This window comes from Pongo pygmaeus, chromosome 5, assembly GCF_028885625.2.
Source record: "Pongo pygmaeus isolate AG05252 chromosome 5, NHGRI_mPonPyg2-v2.0_pri, whole genome shotgun sequence".
NCBI classification, from domain to species: Eukaryota; Metazoa; Chordata; class Mammalia; order Primates; family Hominidae; genus Pongo; species Pongo pygmaeus.
The window spans coordinates 54,640,047-54,656,304 of NC_072378.2; the positions used below are offsets into that span (position 1 = coordinate 54,640,047).

Genomic DNA, 16,258 nt, shown 5'->3' on the forward strand with positions numbered 1-16,258 from the left:
TGAAAGAGTTTTCTAGGCCAGTGGAAGAGTGAATGGGCTATGGAAGTACAGTACAATTGTTGGGCAGCATTGAAAATCCTTCTTGAGGCTCAGAGTGGTAAATATGAAGTGAGACCAGTAGGTGTGGTTGTGTGGTTTCCCCCAGGCATGTTTACCTTCCTGGTGCAGAAATAGAGTAGGTAGGGGGTTAGATTTAGTGAGGGCTGTAATGTACTCAAACAGGATGATGATATAAAGGAGGACAAGGGATTTGAGGGGTATCCAAAAGAGTAACTGTGGTCAACTTGGTTTTTGAAGCTGGTTAAGAAGACAAATGTAGGAAAATAATGGTGGAAGAATCAGTAGATTTAAATCATGGTGGAGTTAAAAAATATTAGAGTTGGACTACTAAGGGGATGGTATGGAGAGATAAAAAGTGATGGTCAGAGAATGAAGAAACAAATTACGGAAGGTTTGCAGCTATTGGGCTAGGCTAGGGATGTAAGAGGCAAGGAAGAATAGAGGTCAAAGAAATACAATATTATAAAAATTACCCATTGGGATATAATACTGGGTATTATACAAAGCATTGGGTTAAGAAGAGTGGCATTGAACTAGAAACTGAATCTTTAAGGAAAGAAGCATTTAATACGGGTGTGGGAAGATGACTGCAACTAATAGAGATTGTGAAGGGTATAGACTGATGACATGAGATTCAAAGCCAGAAGTTTTTAGACAAGAGAGAAGAATAGTCTGGAAGCAGTAAAGATAAGCAAGGAGGACACCTATTTTACTTACAGGCCCAGTGGTGCAGGAGTGTGAGAGAAAACATTTATCATTGAAATAGAGTCCTTCAGAGAGAACCATGTTTTAGTTATAACTAGAAAGTGAAGGGAGTATTTTGAAAATAAGATACAGATATGTAGGTTTTTTTAATTGCTCACTGAATTCCAGAAGGTATACAGTGAAAAGGTTTTGAGAGTTGGAGCAGGGTGCAAGATGGGAACAAAACTAGGAATGTGCATAGCAAACACTAATGGAGGGATGATACAGAGCCTAGGATTTATCATGGGCACTGACATGAACTGGGTTAAAAGGCATGCTCATAAGGTCATAAGGTCTGAGCAGTTCAAGGCATAGAAAGGTGGCAGGGATTGAAGGGAGAGGGAGTGAGAGACTTGCCAGGGCGTGCCATATTTCTTCTGATGGGAATGGAGGTGGCAGGGCAGTGTTACTCTGACAAGAAGGGACTGATTTTATCATGAAAATTAATTATATCAAGAGTGATTGCTCCATAAAGAATTGGTTTTTGGAAAGATAAATTTGACAAATCTTTAGACAAATAAATAGAATCAGAGAATAAAAGGGAGACATTATAATTTATACCACAGAAATACAAAGTATCATAGAACACTACTGTAAATAATTATATACCAACAAATTGGATAAGCTTCCAGAAATGGATAAACTCTTGGACACATACAACCTACTGAGAATGAATTATGAAGAATAGAAAATCTGAACAGAACAGTCATGAGTAAGAAAGTTGAATCAGCAATAAAATATCTCTCACTGAAGAAAGGCCCGGACCTGATGGCTTCACTGCTGAATCCTACCAAACATTTAAAGAAGAACTAAGACCAATTCTCCTCTAACTATTCCAAAAATATTAAGGAGGAAGGAATACTTCCAACCTCATTCTATGAGACTAGCATTACCCTGATGCCAAAACCAGACAACAACACAACAAGAAAAGAAAGCTACAGGCCAATATTCCTGATGAACATATGTGCAAAAATTTCAATGAAGTGCTAGTAAACTGAATTCAAGAGCACATTAAAAAGATTATTTACCAAGATCAAGTGGGATTTATCTCAGGGAAGCAAGGATGGTTCAACAAAATATGCAAATCCATAAATCTGATACATCACATTAACTGAATTAAAAACATAAAATGTATGATTATTTCAATAGATGCAGAAAAGCATTTGACAAAATTTAACATTCCTTCATGATAAAAACTCTCAACAAATTAGGTATAGACAGAATGTACCTCAACATGATAAAGGCCCTATGTGACAAATCCATAGCTAACATATTGAATGGGGAAAAGCTGAAAGGTTTTACTGTAAGATTGGAAAAAAGACAAGGATGCCACTCTATTTCTGTCTTTTTTTTTTTTTTTTTTTTTTTTGAGATGGAGTCTGGCTCTGTCACCCAGGCTGGAGTGCAGTGGCCGGTCTAGGCTCACCGCAACCTCTGCCTCCCAGGTTCATGCCATTCTCCTGCCTCAGCCTCCCAAGTAGCTGGGACTACAGGCACCCGCCACCACGCCTGGCTAATTTTTTGTATTTTTAGTAGAGAAGGGGTTTCACCATGTTAGCCAGGATAGTCTCAATCTCCTGACCTTGTGATCCACCCACCTCGGCCTCCCAAAGTGCTGGGATTACAGGCGTGAGCCACCGTGCCCGGCCCACTCTCACTATTGCTATTCCTCCTAGGACTGGAAGTTCTAGCCAGAGCAATTAGGCAAAAGAAAGAGATAAAAGGCATCCAATTTGGAAAGGAAGCATTTAAATTGACCTTGTTTGCAGATGACAGGATCTTATATATAAAAAATTTTAGGGCCGGGTACGGTGGCTCACGCCTGTAATCTCAGCACTTTGGGAGGCCGAGATGGGCAGATCACGAGATCAGGAGCTCGACACCATCCTGGCTAACACGGTGAAACACCGTCTCTACTAAAAATACAAAAAATTAGCCGGGCATGATGGTGGGCGCCTGTAGTCCAGCTACTCGAGAAGCTGAGGCAGGAGAATGGCATGAACCCGGGAGGTGGAGCTTGCAGTGAGCCGAGATCGTGCCACTGCACTCTAGCCTGGGTGACAGAATGAGACTCCGTCTCAAAACAACAACAACAACAACAACAACAACAAAAATCATTGATGAAAGAAATTGAGAAAGGCACAAATAAATGGAAAGATATACTGTGTTCATGAATTGGAAGAATAAGTGTTGTTAAAATGTCTCTAACACCCAAAGTGATCTACAGATTCAATGCAACTCCTATCAAAATACCAATGACATTCTTCACAGAATTAAAACATAATAAAATTCTTATGGAACTACACAAGAGCCTGAATAACCAAAGCAATTTGAGCAACAAGAACAAAGCTGGAGGGATCACACTGCCTGAATTCACAGTATACTACTACAAAGCTATAGTAACCAAAATAGCATGATGCTGGCATAAAAACTAACACATGGACCAATGGAACTGAGAGTTCCAGCTGAGAGTCCAGAAATAAATCCACACACTTACAGCCAACTGATGTTTGATAAAAGTGCCAAGAACACACAATGGGGAAAAGTCAGCCTCTTCAATAAGTGGTATTGGGAAAATGGATATCCACATACAGAAGAATGAAACTGGACCTCTGTCTTTAACCATATACAAAACGTTTTAAAGACTTAAATGTAAGACCAGAAACTATGAAACTGCTAGAAGAAAACATAGCGGGAAAGTTCTATGACATTTGTCTGTGCAATAATTTTTTGGATATGACTTCAAAAGTATAGGCAAAAAAAGCAAAAATAGATAAATAGGATTTTAGCGAACTAAAAAGCTTCTGTACAGCAAGGGAAACAATCAACAGAGTGAGGAGACAACCTACAGAATGGGAAAAAATATTTGTAAATTATACATCTGATAAAGGGTTAGTAACCAAAAAATATTAAAAAAAACCTCAAACAACTCAATAGCAAGACAACAATCCAATTAAAAAATGGGCAATACATCTGAATAGACATCTCTCAAAAGAAGACACGCAAATGGCCAACAGGTATATGACCAATAGGTATGAATGAAAATGATGCTCATAACGAAAAAGATGCTCATTGTTGCTAATCATCAGGAAAATGCCAGTGAAAACAGTGAGATATTACCTCCCTCCTGTTAGAATGGCTATTATCAGAAAAACAAAGCATAAGTGTTGGTGAGAATGTAAAAAAAGGGAACACTTACACACAGTTAGTGAGAGTGTTCATTGGTACATTCATTGTGGAAATGGTACGGAGGTTCCTCAAAATATTAAAAATACAACTACCATATGATCTAGCAATCCCATTACTGGGCATATAGCCAAACGAAATAAAATAAGTATATGGAAGAGATATCTGCACTCTTATGTTATTACAGCAGTATCCACAGTAACTAAGATATAGAATTAAACTAGGTTTCTATCAATAGATGAATGGATAGAGAAAATGTAGTACATATACACAATGGAATACTATTCAGCTATGAAAAGAATGGAATTCTGTCATTTGCAACAACACAGATGAACATGGAGGATGTTATGTTAAGTGGAATAAGCCAGTTATAGAAAGACAAATACTGCATGATCTCACTCATATGTAGAATTTTAAAAAGTTGATCTAATAGAAGTAAAGAGTAAAATAGTGGTTACCAGAGGCTGTGGTCGGTAGGAGGGAGGGGACTTGAGGAGATGTTGGTCAAAATATATATAATTACAGTTAGATAGAAGAAATAAGTTCACAAGATCTATTGTGACTTATAGTTAATGGTGACTATAGTTAATGACAGTATATTGTATTCTTGAAAAATGCAAAGATAATAGATGTTAAGTGTTCTCACCAAAAAAATGATAATTACGTGAGGAACTGTATTTGTTAATTAACTAGATTTAACTATTCCAAAAGTATATATATTTCAAAACATCATGTTGTACGTGATAAATGCATAGTTTTATCTACAACAAAAATGGTTCTCATCACCTTCCCACTCTTTCCATTTCCAACACTTTACCACGTTTGTGAGCTCTTCTACATCTTAGTCTATTTTCTCCAGTCTCAAAGGAAAGCATGTTCATTTCGTTGTTGCTGTAACTTATTTCACCTGCTTCCTTCAGGGTTTTGCTCCCCTTTCCTTCTCTACTCTCACCCATTCCCTAGTATATAGATATGTTCAAGTTTATTATAGGACAAACAAAAGCACCCTGTTGACTCTAATTTGCTCTCTAATTACTCTCAACCTCTCTTTTTACTTCTCATGCAAACTTCTTAAAAGAGAAATCTACAGTACTATCTTCTCTTTCTCCCTTTCCATTTAGTCCTCAACTTATGCTGTTGGCTTTTTATTCTTGTGTCTAGGCTTGCGACTTCTTTTTTTTTTTTTTTTTTTTTTTTTGAGACGGGGTCTCGCTCTGTCGCCCAGGCTGGAGTGCAGTGGCGTGATCTCCGCTCACTGCAAGCTCCGCCTCCCGGGTTCACGCCATTCTCCTGCCTCAGCCTCCCTAGTAGCTGGGACTACAGGCGCCTGCCACCATGCCCGGCTCATTTTTTTGTATTTTTAATAGAGACGGGGTTTCACCATGTTAGCCAGGCTGGTTTCAAACCCCTGATCTCAGGTGATCTGCCCACCTCGGCCTCCCAAAGTGCTGGGATTACAGGCGTGAGCCACCGCGCCGGGCTGGCTTGTGACTTTTAAAACTAGATTTTATCTATCTACAATTCTAATACGACTATGTCATTTTTCAATCAACAATGTTAACGGAACAAAGTCCAAGCCTGATACACTCTCCACTGCTGCTACTTTCCGTGCTTCCACTCATCTCCTTTTCTCAGCTTGGGATCTCCCTAGCCTCCTTTTCACCTGGACTTAAATTTCAGGTGCTACCTATTATGACGCTTCATGGGTTGGGTAGGCACCCTTCATCACTGTTCTCTTAGTAGTCTGTGCTTATCTTTTTTCTGCTTGTGAGTAGCCTACTGACTGTTTCCTGTTTACCGTTGTTTTCCTACCTCCTGAGTACCTGTCACACAGCAAATACTTCATACAATTATTTTTGAAAAAGTGAAGAATAAATGAAGGAGAAGGTATATCTTTAAGAGTAGCATTGGTATTCTGATAGGCATACTTTCAACTTTAAATTTGTATTTTGGCATTCTTGTTAACGGTAAATGTGGGAATTTTCTTGCATGCTTACTGATTATGAGTTAATAAATTGAACCTGCTAACCCAGGGTTAGATGGATGAAAGCCAGTTTTGAAACAGAACAGATGATGAGTTTGTGATGACCTCACTGAGGCAGAAATGCTCTATGAGATTCCAGCTGATCAGCTTGCCAACCTGCTGTTTTATGCCATCCCCTACAACAGGATCTTCCCTGGGTGGTATTGTTTTCTCCGGTAAATAGTATCATAAAAAAGATTCTGATTCATTATGACTATTTTTATAGGTGTTTACTTTGGCAGCCATATACATGATCACAGGACAATAGGCAATTCATCAAAATAAATGAGATAAATATCATGTCATATGGAGAATAAAGTCAAGATAAACCTTTGACAAGGCTGAAAGTCTAATTAACTACATGTCTCATAGGTCTCTGCTGGTGGTTCTGAAGCCAAACCTCTGATCTTCACATTTGTCCCCACTGTCAGAAGACTACCAACCCATACTCAGTTGGCTGACACCTCTAAATTCCTTGTTAAAATTCCAGAAGAATCAAGTGATAAGAGTCCAGAAACTGTAAATAGGGTAGGATTATTTTTATTCTTTTTTTATTTCAAACAATTATATTAAATTTTCGATAATGATGCCTTGGAAATTTGTATATATTTCCTGTGCTTAAATTAAGGTAACTGTGACTCTAAGTTTGACTAAAAATATAATAATGCAACAGAAGCATAAATGTTATCAAATTGCATGTTCTCTCTAATGCATTATCTTCAATTTTTTTCAGTTTGACATCCTATTGTTTGCTATTGACATGACAAATTCTGCCTCCTGGCACCTTCTCTTAAATGTTTCTTAAGAAAATAAAAACAAAATTTAAAAATGTTTAAATTTATCTCAAAAGAAAATATAAGACAAAACAGTGAGATATTATTATTTACAGGTAATGAATTAGCAACATTAAAAAATGTAATACCTGATGTTGGGAAAGTTGTGGAAATATTGGCATGCTTACACTTTGCTGCTGGTTTTGTAAATTTATACAATTTTGGTGGAAATACTTTATCTATAGTTATAAAACTGTTTATAACCTTTCAATAATCTAACTCTTTGAAAAGTATCCCAAGGAAATATTACAAAAGAAGAAAAATGTTATGTAGGAAAATAATTAGGGAAAAATAAAAAAAGCCTAATATCTAACAATCAGAAAAATTAAGAATATAATAGTACATCACTTTGACAAAGTTATACTGATGGTAATTAGATAATTCCATGGAAAATGTTAACCTTACAATATTAGGTGATATAATACTGTGTTCATATCTTGATTGTACCTATCTAAAATGAGACCAAGATGGGAAGTGAAATTAAACAAATTTAAAAAACTTGAAAATAACTTGTGTTAGAATAACAAAATTTTGAGTAAAAATGTTTTTCTCTTTAAAATGTGTTTTAACATTGCTTACTTATAAATAAAATGAGATTAGGGCAACTTTGTGTTATTCTTGACACAATTAGAAAGGGGTAAAATAATCAGATTCACCTTGTCTACAAGAAAACATCTTATCTAGAAAGTAGTAATATTTCCATGATCCTGGGGTTTTCAATGCTGCTATCTTATTTCAAAAACTAATGGGGCCATGAATACTATATATGGCACTTCTAGATAGTTTCTTTCCTACAGCACTCATTTACATAATATTAATGAGATCCTTTGTAATTAGGCCTTATGAGTGGTGTGAGACTGTAGCTACATAAACCAACCTTGGTTGCAAGCCTCCAGAGCTTCCTAAGATGATAATATTTATCTGCTGATTGCAATGATATATATACAACCACATGTTTAAAAGATTTTTCACTCTATCTCTTAGACAGTTCAACATTAAAATAGTGTAATTCCTCATTCATTTATATTCTTAGCAACTGTTTACTGAACGTATGTTATTCTCTTGGTGATTGGATTCCAACTGAATAAAGACAATTCATATAGCTTACTTGTTATTGGGAAGGCAGGCAATGAAAAAAATGAAAAAAGTATGTAATAAAATCCATGTAGTGATAAATACAATGAAAACAATATCAGAGTAAATAGGGAAAGATGGGCAGAGAAATTTTAATCAGAGGCAATTTGTGTTTTATCCTGACTATATCCTCATTATCAGCTGAATAATGTGGGATGGGTGTATAAAATCAACTTTTTAGTTATATTTAATCAGTGATTTGACTTCTGTCTTCATACATACAATACATGCACACACAGGACACATTAAATTGACCACCAGAGTTGAAATTGTTAGCTTATTTTCATTTAGTGGCTTAACTTTCTATTTTGAAATAATTTTAGCCTTACAGAAAAGCTACAGAGAAAAGAATAATAGTAACCACAGTGTAATTATAAAAATAAGAAAATTGACATTGGGTCTTTTAAACACAATCTTAGTATACATGGCTGTCATAGTTTTAGAAAAAGAAGTTTGGTAGCTTGATAAAGCTATCCTGATCCTGGTCTCGTAAACATATGTATTCACAGAAAATTGGATGGGAAAAGACTGAGAATTACAAATCCAAAATAAAACAGTGAAAGATGCTTTGTACTAAAAATATCTACATCTTCTTTTTTGGTGTTCTATTTGTGAGTTCTCCCTAATTAACTTAGATTGTTTTGTCTGACTATGCATTTTGCCCAATTTTATTTTTCCTTTCAGATTTTTAGAGAGATTTTGTATTATTTTAGAACCTTTCAATGGGGATTTCCTTCCTCTCTTGGCTTTTAAAGGATATACAGGTTGCTTCACCATGAACTAAACCCTTGCCCAATCCCCATTTGTTTCACAAAATGTCTTCACAGAAAACATTGCTCTCTCCTTCTCTCGCTTTAAAATGTCGTATCATGACTTACTTGAAAACAGTTAGGTTTCCTTGTTGATGTTGATTACTACCCCAAAATTGTTTGGGCTTAGACCAGGAAAAACAGGTGGGCTAGTGGGCTAGTAAAAATAAACTGCTAACTTCAACCCAATCTCTTTCTTATGTCAACCTAATTTAATATATTTTTGAAAATATAAGGAGGTTAAGCTTTTCAGTGTACATGCCAAAAAGGAAGCATTTATTAAACTAACGTCAATGCTTTTATCTCTCTACATCTATTACAGTCTAAATCCAATGACTACTTGACCTTGAATGCTGGGAGCCAACAAGAGACAGACCAAGCGACATTGACTTGTCCTTCAGAAGTCAGTGGAACGATTTTACAAGAAAGAGAATTTGAAGCAAACAAACTTCAAGGAATGCAGCAAAGTGACCTCTTCAAAGCTGAATATGTCCTTATTGTGGACTCTGAAGGGGAAGATGAGGCTACAAGCAGAAAAGTTGAACAAGGCCCCCCAGGGGGGATTGGCACCGCAGCTGTCCGGCCCAAGTCTCTAGCAATCTCTTCCAGTCTGGTCTCTGATGTAGTGCGTCCCAAAACACAGGGGACTGATCTCAAGACCTCATCACATCCTGAAATGCTTCATGGGATGGCCCCTCAGCAAAAGCATGGGCAGGTAGGTTTTGTGTTCCTGCTGTCCATAAGGAAAAAAAAAAGTGTTTATGCACCCTTTGTCTTGGGCGGTCTGCAAAGGCCATCCTGTTTAAGGCAGACAAAACTTTCAAAGAAAAATATATTTAAAAAAACATTATCTCAGGATAATAAATCATCATAGTGTAAACATAGATAATACATCTATAAGATAAAAAGGATTAAGCAATTATGCTGTGAATTGGCTGAAGAGAAAATGTAAAACATTTAGCTGGAGTAAATTTGGGAGAATACTACCTCTTTCCTTTAAATAATTCTTGGAGAAGGTTGATATGAGGAGTTTCTTTAGTCAAGAGAGTGTGCTTGGTGAGCTGGGTCCATCAAGAAGCATATTTCAGACGTAAGAAAGATCTAGTGAAAAGACGGTAATTGGACATTAGAGGTAGACCCATTGATTTTAAATTAGTAAAACACTAGTAAAAGGATAAGCTAGGAAATAAGAGTAAGAAAAATAATATTCCTCTGTGTGTCCTAAGGAAAACATCTTTTGTGGTCCTGGAAGCCACCAGGGTGGGGCTGACCTCAGTGAGAGGGGGAAAATATACAACCCCAAAACTTAGTGGCAAGATTGAATGGTTCTTTTAAGGTAGAGAGAGTCTGGTACAATAGGAGAAGACCCACATCTGTGATGGCAGGAAAGAAAGGATGTGGACAAGGAGGCATTTTGAAGTTAAAAAATAGAATAATTTGCCATCGACTGGCTATTTGCTATAATGAAAATGTAAGGTGACTGATGAAGTGTAGTTAGAATGTTAGGAATGCAGACGCTGGCTTTGAGAGTAGGTAGTGGATGCAGAGCTCTAACTTCTTGACAATGACCACAAATTGTTACCCAGATGTCCCATTTAGGATCTAATAGACCAGGCATTTGCAATCAACCCAAAGTAGTTTAAAGGACATTTTTACTGGCGTGTTGGTCTTTTTGCGTTACTAGGACAGGACCGATGCAAAATGGTAGCATGAGCATTGGAGTTTTGGTGCCACACCATCTTTGTTTCTGTAGGCTTCACTGAGTTTCTGATGCTGCATTTCTATTATCTTCAAGCATCTAGTATCTTATGTTGTCTTCTGGTAGTAAAAGACACACACTGCGGTACTCACATTTTTACTGGACTAAAACATTTATTTCTTCTTGAAGTTCGTTCTTAGCTAGGTATTGGAACAAAATATTATAATCATATAATTAAATGTATTCCCAATATGCTGTGATAGGTTTAAACATTTCTTTCTTGCCTCAGAAAAGATAATGAAATAGTTGGAGATATAGAAATGTGGAAATTTCCATTGTTAGGGGAGGACAGCTTTAGGTGACTTCTTTGAGAAGAAAATGTATTGATAAAAAAATTAAGAAAGCGATTGTTGGGTCTTTGATTTACTCTTTTCTCCAACGGATAGTTTTCTCCCCTGAATTGGCCATTTATTTTTATTTGTGTGTGTTCAAATATACAGAAGTGAATCTAGAGACTGAATATGTCCTTTAAAATATTTTTTCCAAAAAAGGTTATTTAGGAGCAGGTTATAGTTCATGTTATTAGAGCTCTAAATAAAAAAGCAGAGCTCAACCTCATATATTAATTGTGGCTGAAGATTATGATTACCAGTAATGGTGGAATACTAGATCCCAAAGTGTTTGACCAATTACCAATTATTTGAACAATTACCATTGTTCTTGTTTCCATTTCCTATAATAATCCACTTGAGTGAACTGTAAGTCATCATGAAATAAAAATAAGATGACAATTGCCACAAGTGTAAACTAAGGAGAAATGACCAGAGCACCAAAGAAAGCAGTCTGGAAGTTTAATATAGTGAACTGTAATGTACAAAGTCTAAAAAAAAATTACACAATTGGGCTGCTTGATGCCAACAATATCAAATTTTCAATCAGAAATACAGTCAAGTAAGTAAATTTCTAGTCTACCTGGTGAAAATGAATCCATATATATAGAATTGTCTATAAGTTAGCTCTATTGGTTAGTCATTGATAAGCTATTCCTAAGAAATGTCTTCACTTCGTAGTCTGGCCTTTAACCTTTCCACGACCTAGCCTAGGTGTCTTTTTTCTATCTACATCTTTTACCTCTCTTCTTCAGCTCTCCTGAACAATCACCAAAGTACATACTTCATACCTTCCCATCTCTGAGCCCTTGATTCCTCTGGTCAAATGCTTCCTTCTTTCCCTAGCTCTTCTCCATTTTGACCTAGGCCACTTGATAATTTAAGCTCAGTTCAAGTAGCATCTGCTCTTAAAGATGTTCCCTTTGGAAAGGAGTTAGTCCTTGTTCATGTTTGTGATTTTCTTTATTATTTTATAGCTTTTAGTGGGGAAAAAATCTCCATTATAATTCCTTTTCATTCTGTTGTAATAATTTACTTTTATCTTTCTTCCTCACTGGCTGAAAACTACATTAAGTCAAGTTCTGGTCTCTTGTTAATTTCTATATCCCTAGCACTTAATGCAGTGCCTTATATATAAAGGGGGTTCAATAAGGTGAGTGAAAAAAATGAAATATTGAAAAGATCACATATCTTTTCACCTGTGAAGCCCTTGCTCAGATATTGACACCTTCATGAAGCTGTTTTGGTTCTCAGTGAAAGCAAACTCTCTCCCAACATTATTCTGATAGCTTTTTTTCTGTACCTATTTTATAAATATCATAGGCAGTACTATAGCTATTTAGATACATGTCTTATCTCCCCTAACAGATTGTAAAGTTTTTACAGGTAAAGCCCATGTTAAATTCAGTTTTATTAAACATTTTGTCCCCTACAGTGGTTAGCATATTATCAGGGACATAGTCAATATAAATATTGGGTTGAATGATAAACTCCCCAAGTGCTTCCTGAAGTGGCATGTTTAAGTAAAAGTATCTCACGTTAAAAAAAACACTCAATAATTTTAAAGCATGTCAAAAGTAAACATGTTATATAAAATAAGCCATTGAATCAAAATCCTCTTAAATAAAATTCAGAAAAAAGAGACTTGAATGTTAATGTAAAAGTCTAAGAATTTTCTAGGGGTAGTATTAGAGTTACAGGAGAGGTGAATACACATACAACACAGTGATTCATCTGAAAGACCTATGATAAAGTTTGGAGCTAAGATAGTGACTGTGGGAATAGACAGAGAGCCTTATGAGGTAGAATTAGCTGAACTTGTTCATTGACAATATATGGGAAAAATTAAGCATGAATGAAGTTTATTACCTAGGAAATTGGATGAATGTTGGCATCATTAATTGAAGAATGAATAACAGGTCTTGGGTGGGGATGGGAAGAGATTAGACATCTGATGTTGAGTTTGAGATGCCTTGGTGGCACTATATGATGATATCTAGAAAGAAGTTGGAAGTATGAATCCTGGACACAGGAGAGAGAAGGGAGACTGGAGATATTTGCCACATAAGTTAAAGTGATGGGAATTCACTCAGGGAGAGAAGGTAAAAGTAAGAAGACAGGATTCAAGCCAGGAAACAGGAAAGTATAAAAGCACCTATGAAAAAAGAGAGCCAATGAGAAACCTAGGTGTCTTTTTCTATCTAAGAGGTGAACCAAAGAAGTCTGAGAGAGTGGTTTTATGCAGTGGAAGCTAATGAGACTTTCCAAAAAGAGGAGTCTATAGTGGAATATAAAACAAGGTAAAATAAAGTAGGACCCCTGAGTCCATTAAATCTTGAAATGAGGAGGTCATTTGGTGACCTTGGTGGGAACAGTGTGAGTGAGATTATGGGGACAGAAATCAGTTTGAGAAATGGATGGAGGTAAGGAAAGGGAGGTCATGCATTGGAGGGGTGATGTGGGAAAACCAAAATGAGATGGGCAATTTACTGGCTATGTTCCTCTGGGTGAGTTACTTGAAATCATAAACCTCAGTTTTCTCATTTGTAAAATGAGTTGATAATATATCAACCTTCCTTGTGAAGATTAAATGAGATAATACATGCAAAGTGCCTAGAATAGTGCCTGGCCAGTGGTAGGCTCTCAATAAATGATTTACTGTATCTAAGAAGTCTGAGATGGCAGCATGTTTTTTTTGGGGGGGGCACAAAGTAAGGAACACGTGGAGAAGGAGAGTTTCATACCTTTTTCAAATGTAGCTCAGAAGTAAGAACTGGGGAGAGGAACGTGGAACATGAAAATAAGACCAAAAGAACTGACTGGGGCTAAATAATGGAGGTCCTGACATGAAATTCTGAGGAATTTGGACATTAGCATATATGTTTATTAAATAACTAGATTTCATGGATTCATAGAAAAGGGATTACAGTAAGTTATTTGGATGGGGCATTAGACATAGAAACCCTCCATATACCCCCAGGCCTCAACTTTATAATGAAATACCCTATTCATACCAGCATACTTATTACAACAGCCTTCATGTGTCTGTCTTACCCCACTAGATTCCTGAACCCCTTGAACTTGACAAAAAATATTTTTCTCACTTCTGCTTCCCATCACCTAATACAATGCCTGGAATACTGTGGGTGCTTAAAAAGTGTCTGATGAATGAATGAATAAATGAATGAATGATCCTCCTTTTCACATGATCCTGTGATATAAATAGAGAATAGACATTACCTAAACCCTCTTAGTGAGCATTCAAAGCTGAAAGAAAATAATAGAGCATGCAAGAGCACCCAGCACTCCTGCCTTAGAGTTAGTGCTGTTGCTCTTACTTAAGCAAATAATCTATAGCTTCTGACCCCAGAGATTTAGAGGTTGAAAACCTTGAAAGAAGCTGGGAGGTTAAAAGTTCATGTTGGATTCAGCTAACTGCTGGAGGACTAGCTTGGAATGCCAAAGTACTTGCTGAAACATGGCACATTTATATTAAGAAGCTGGGAGGTGAAGCGTTCATGGCCATCAGCTGGATGGCTCTTTGCATGCAGAACAGAGCCACCTGGGGCCTGACCATGCATGAATAGGTGAGAGGTGACTAAGTAGTAATTCAGATTCTACATGGGCCTTCTTGGTCATATAATTGTTTTGGGCAGTTGGGTAGGATTAAAAATTTAGAGGCCCTACATTCTTTTAGGCAATGGACAAATCCCTGACCAGGTGATTTTTTAAAAATAACTTTTCTCCAGTGATCTTCCCACTGCTACCTCTTCATTTCATTTCTTGCTTAGGGTGAGTACATGATTCCCTCTTTTTATCTTGTTACCTTTCATGGTGAATGAGACTAGATGCACTTAGGAGGATTTTTATGCATCAGTGAGAAGCTCCAGGCTCTGCTCTGATGCTGGCAGAATCCCTATAGTCCCTGAATGGTAGCTTGTTATTTCCTCTGGGTGGGTTAATTTGTACCATTAATCAGGTACAAAGGAAGAACATATCTGGAAAATCAAGTCGCTTTGACAATTCCAGCAGAAAGATGATGTAGGCTTTTAAGAAGAGAGTCTCCTGACTTGTTGATGTCAGAACTTAAGAACTTGTTGATGTCAGAACTTAAGAACTTGTTGATGTCAGAACTTGGCTGGGGAGGTAACGACTGAATCAGAGGTCAGAGGCAATGTTCTCCACCGCCTGCCCATCCTCACTGCCCAGAGTCTAGAGCAGAATAAGAGGGGGCAATTGCTGAGGGAGGGGATCAGACCCTCTTCAAGGAGAAACTATGTTTCCGCTTCTGCATCCTTCTGTTCCTTCATCTACTAGACATTTTGTTTATTTATTTTTTATTCCTGTATGAAGGTAGTAGGCTAGGCACTAGACACTAGGGGTACATAGATATATGATCTGCCTTTAAGGATAAAAAGTATATGTGCATGCTCAGAAAAAAGTGTATTAGGTTGCATGCTCAGAAAACAGTGGGAAGCCTACGGGGAGGATGCCTAAGTCAGCCTGGACCATCAGAAAGGGTTCACAGAGGCAGTGTTGGTGAAATTTGAAGGATGAATACATTTTTGGCATTCCAGAAAGGTAATAGGGAAGGAAGTACCAGCACATAAGAATAGGGTGGAAGATGAGAAGGAATATGAAAAGGACTCATCAAAAGATAGGAAATATACTAGGAAAGAGTAATGAAATAGAGGCCATAAATAAAAGTTTTGAAAAGGAGGGAGAGATTAGAAGAGTCAAACTCAGAAAAGAAATCAGAAAAGGTAAGTGATTCAAGTGCCTGTTGGGTTTAGGAAAAATAAGCCATTGTAGATGTTAGTGATAACAGTTTTCCATGTAAGGGTGGAGGAGAAATCTGTTAAGAAATTAGTGGGAAGTGTATTAGTTTTCTGTTACCATAAATGTAGTGGCTTCACAAATTTACCTATTTCTCCTGGTTTCTGTAGATCAGATGTCTGGATATGGCTGAGCCATGTTCTTTGCTCAGGGTCTCTCACCAGGTTGAAATCAAGGTGTCAGTCAGGTTGGCAGAATTTATTTCCTTGAGGCTGTGGAATTCATGGCAGCTTGCCTCTTAAAGCCAGCAACAGAGAAAAAGTATCTCTGCTGCTTTGAGTTCTAATTCCAAAGACCTTTTTTTCATATATATATTTTTAAAGAGCTCACTTGATTAGGTCACACCCACGCAGGATAAACCTCCCTTTTAATTAACTTAAAGTCACCTGATTAGGGACCTTTGTTGCATTTGAAAAATTCCTTCACCTCTGTCATATTCTATCAGTTAGAAGCAAGTAACCGTTTCCACCCACACTTAAAAGGAAGGAATTCTACAAGGCTGGGACTCTTTGGGTAGTCATTTTAGGGTGTGTTGACTACAAGAA

The 16,258-nt window shown here is 37.0% G+C and overlaps 1 protein-coding gene across 10 annotated transcripts in view; it reads left to right on the plus strand.

Moving 5' to 3' along the window:
• Window positions 1-16,258, plus strand: part of MLIP (muscular LMNA interacting protein) — a 251,973-nt gene that overhangs the window by 103,564 nt on the left and 132,151 nt on the right. For 8 of the 10 annotated variants that reach the window (XM_054492411.2, XM_054492420.2, XM_054492419.2 and 5 more), the window contains exons 2-3: window positions 6,386-6,541; window positions 9,112-9,504. In XM_054492411.2, coding sequence (XP_054348386.1) covers window positions 6,386-6,541; window positions 9,112-9,504 — 549 coding nt within the window. Of the gene's footprint in view, window positions 1-5,731; window positions 5,878-6,385; window positions 6,542-9,111; window positions 9,505-16,258 lie in introns of those variants that run through there. The other 2 variants (XM_054492418.2, XM_054492414.2) reach the window with 2 other exon arrangements.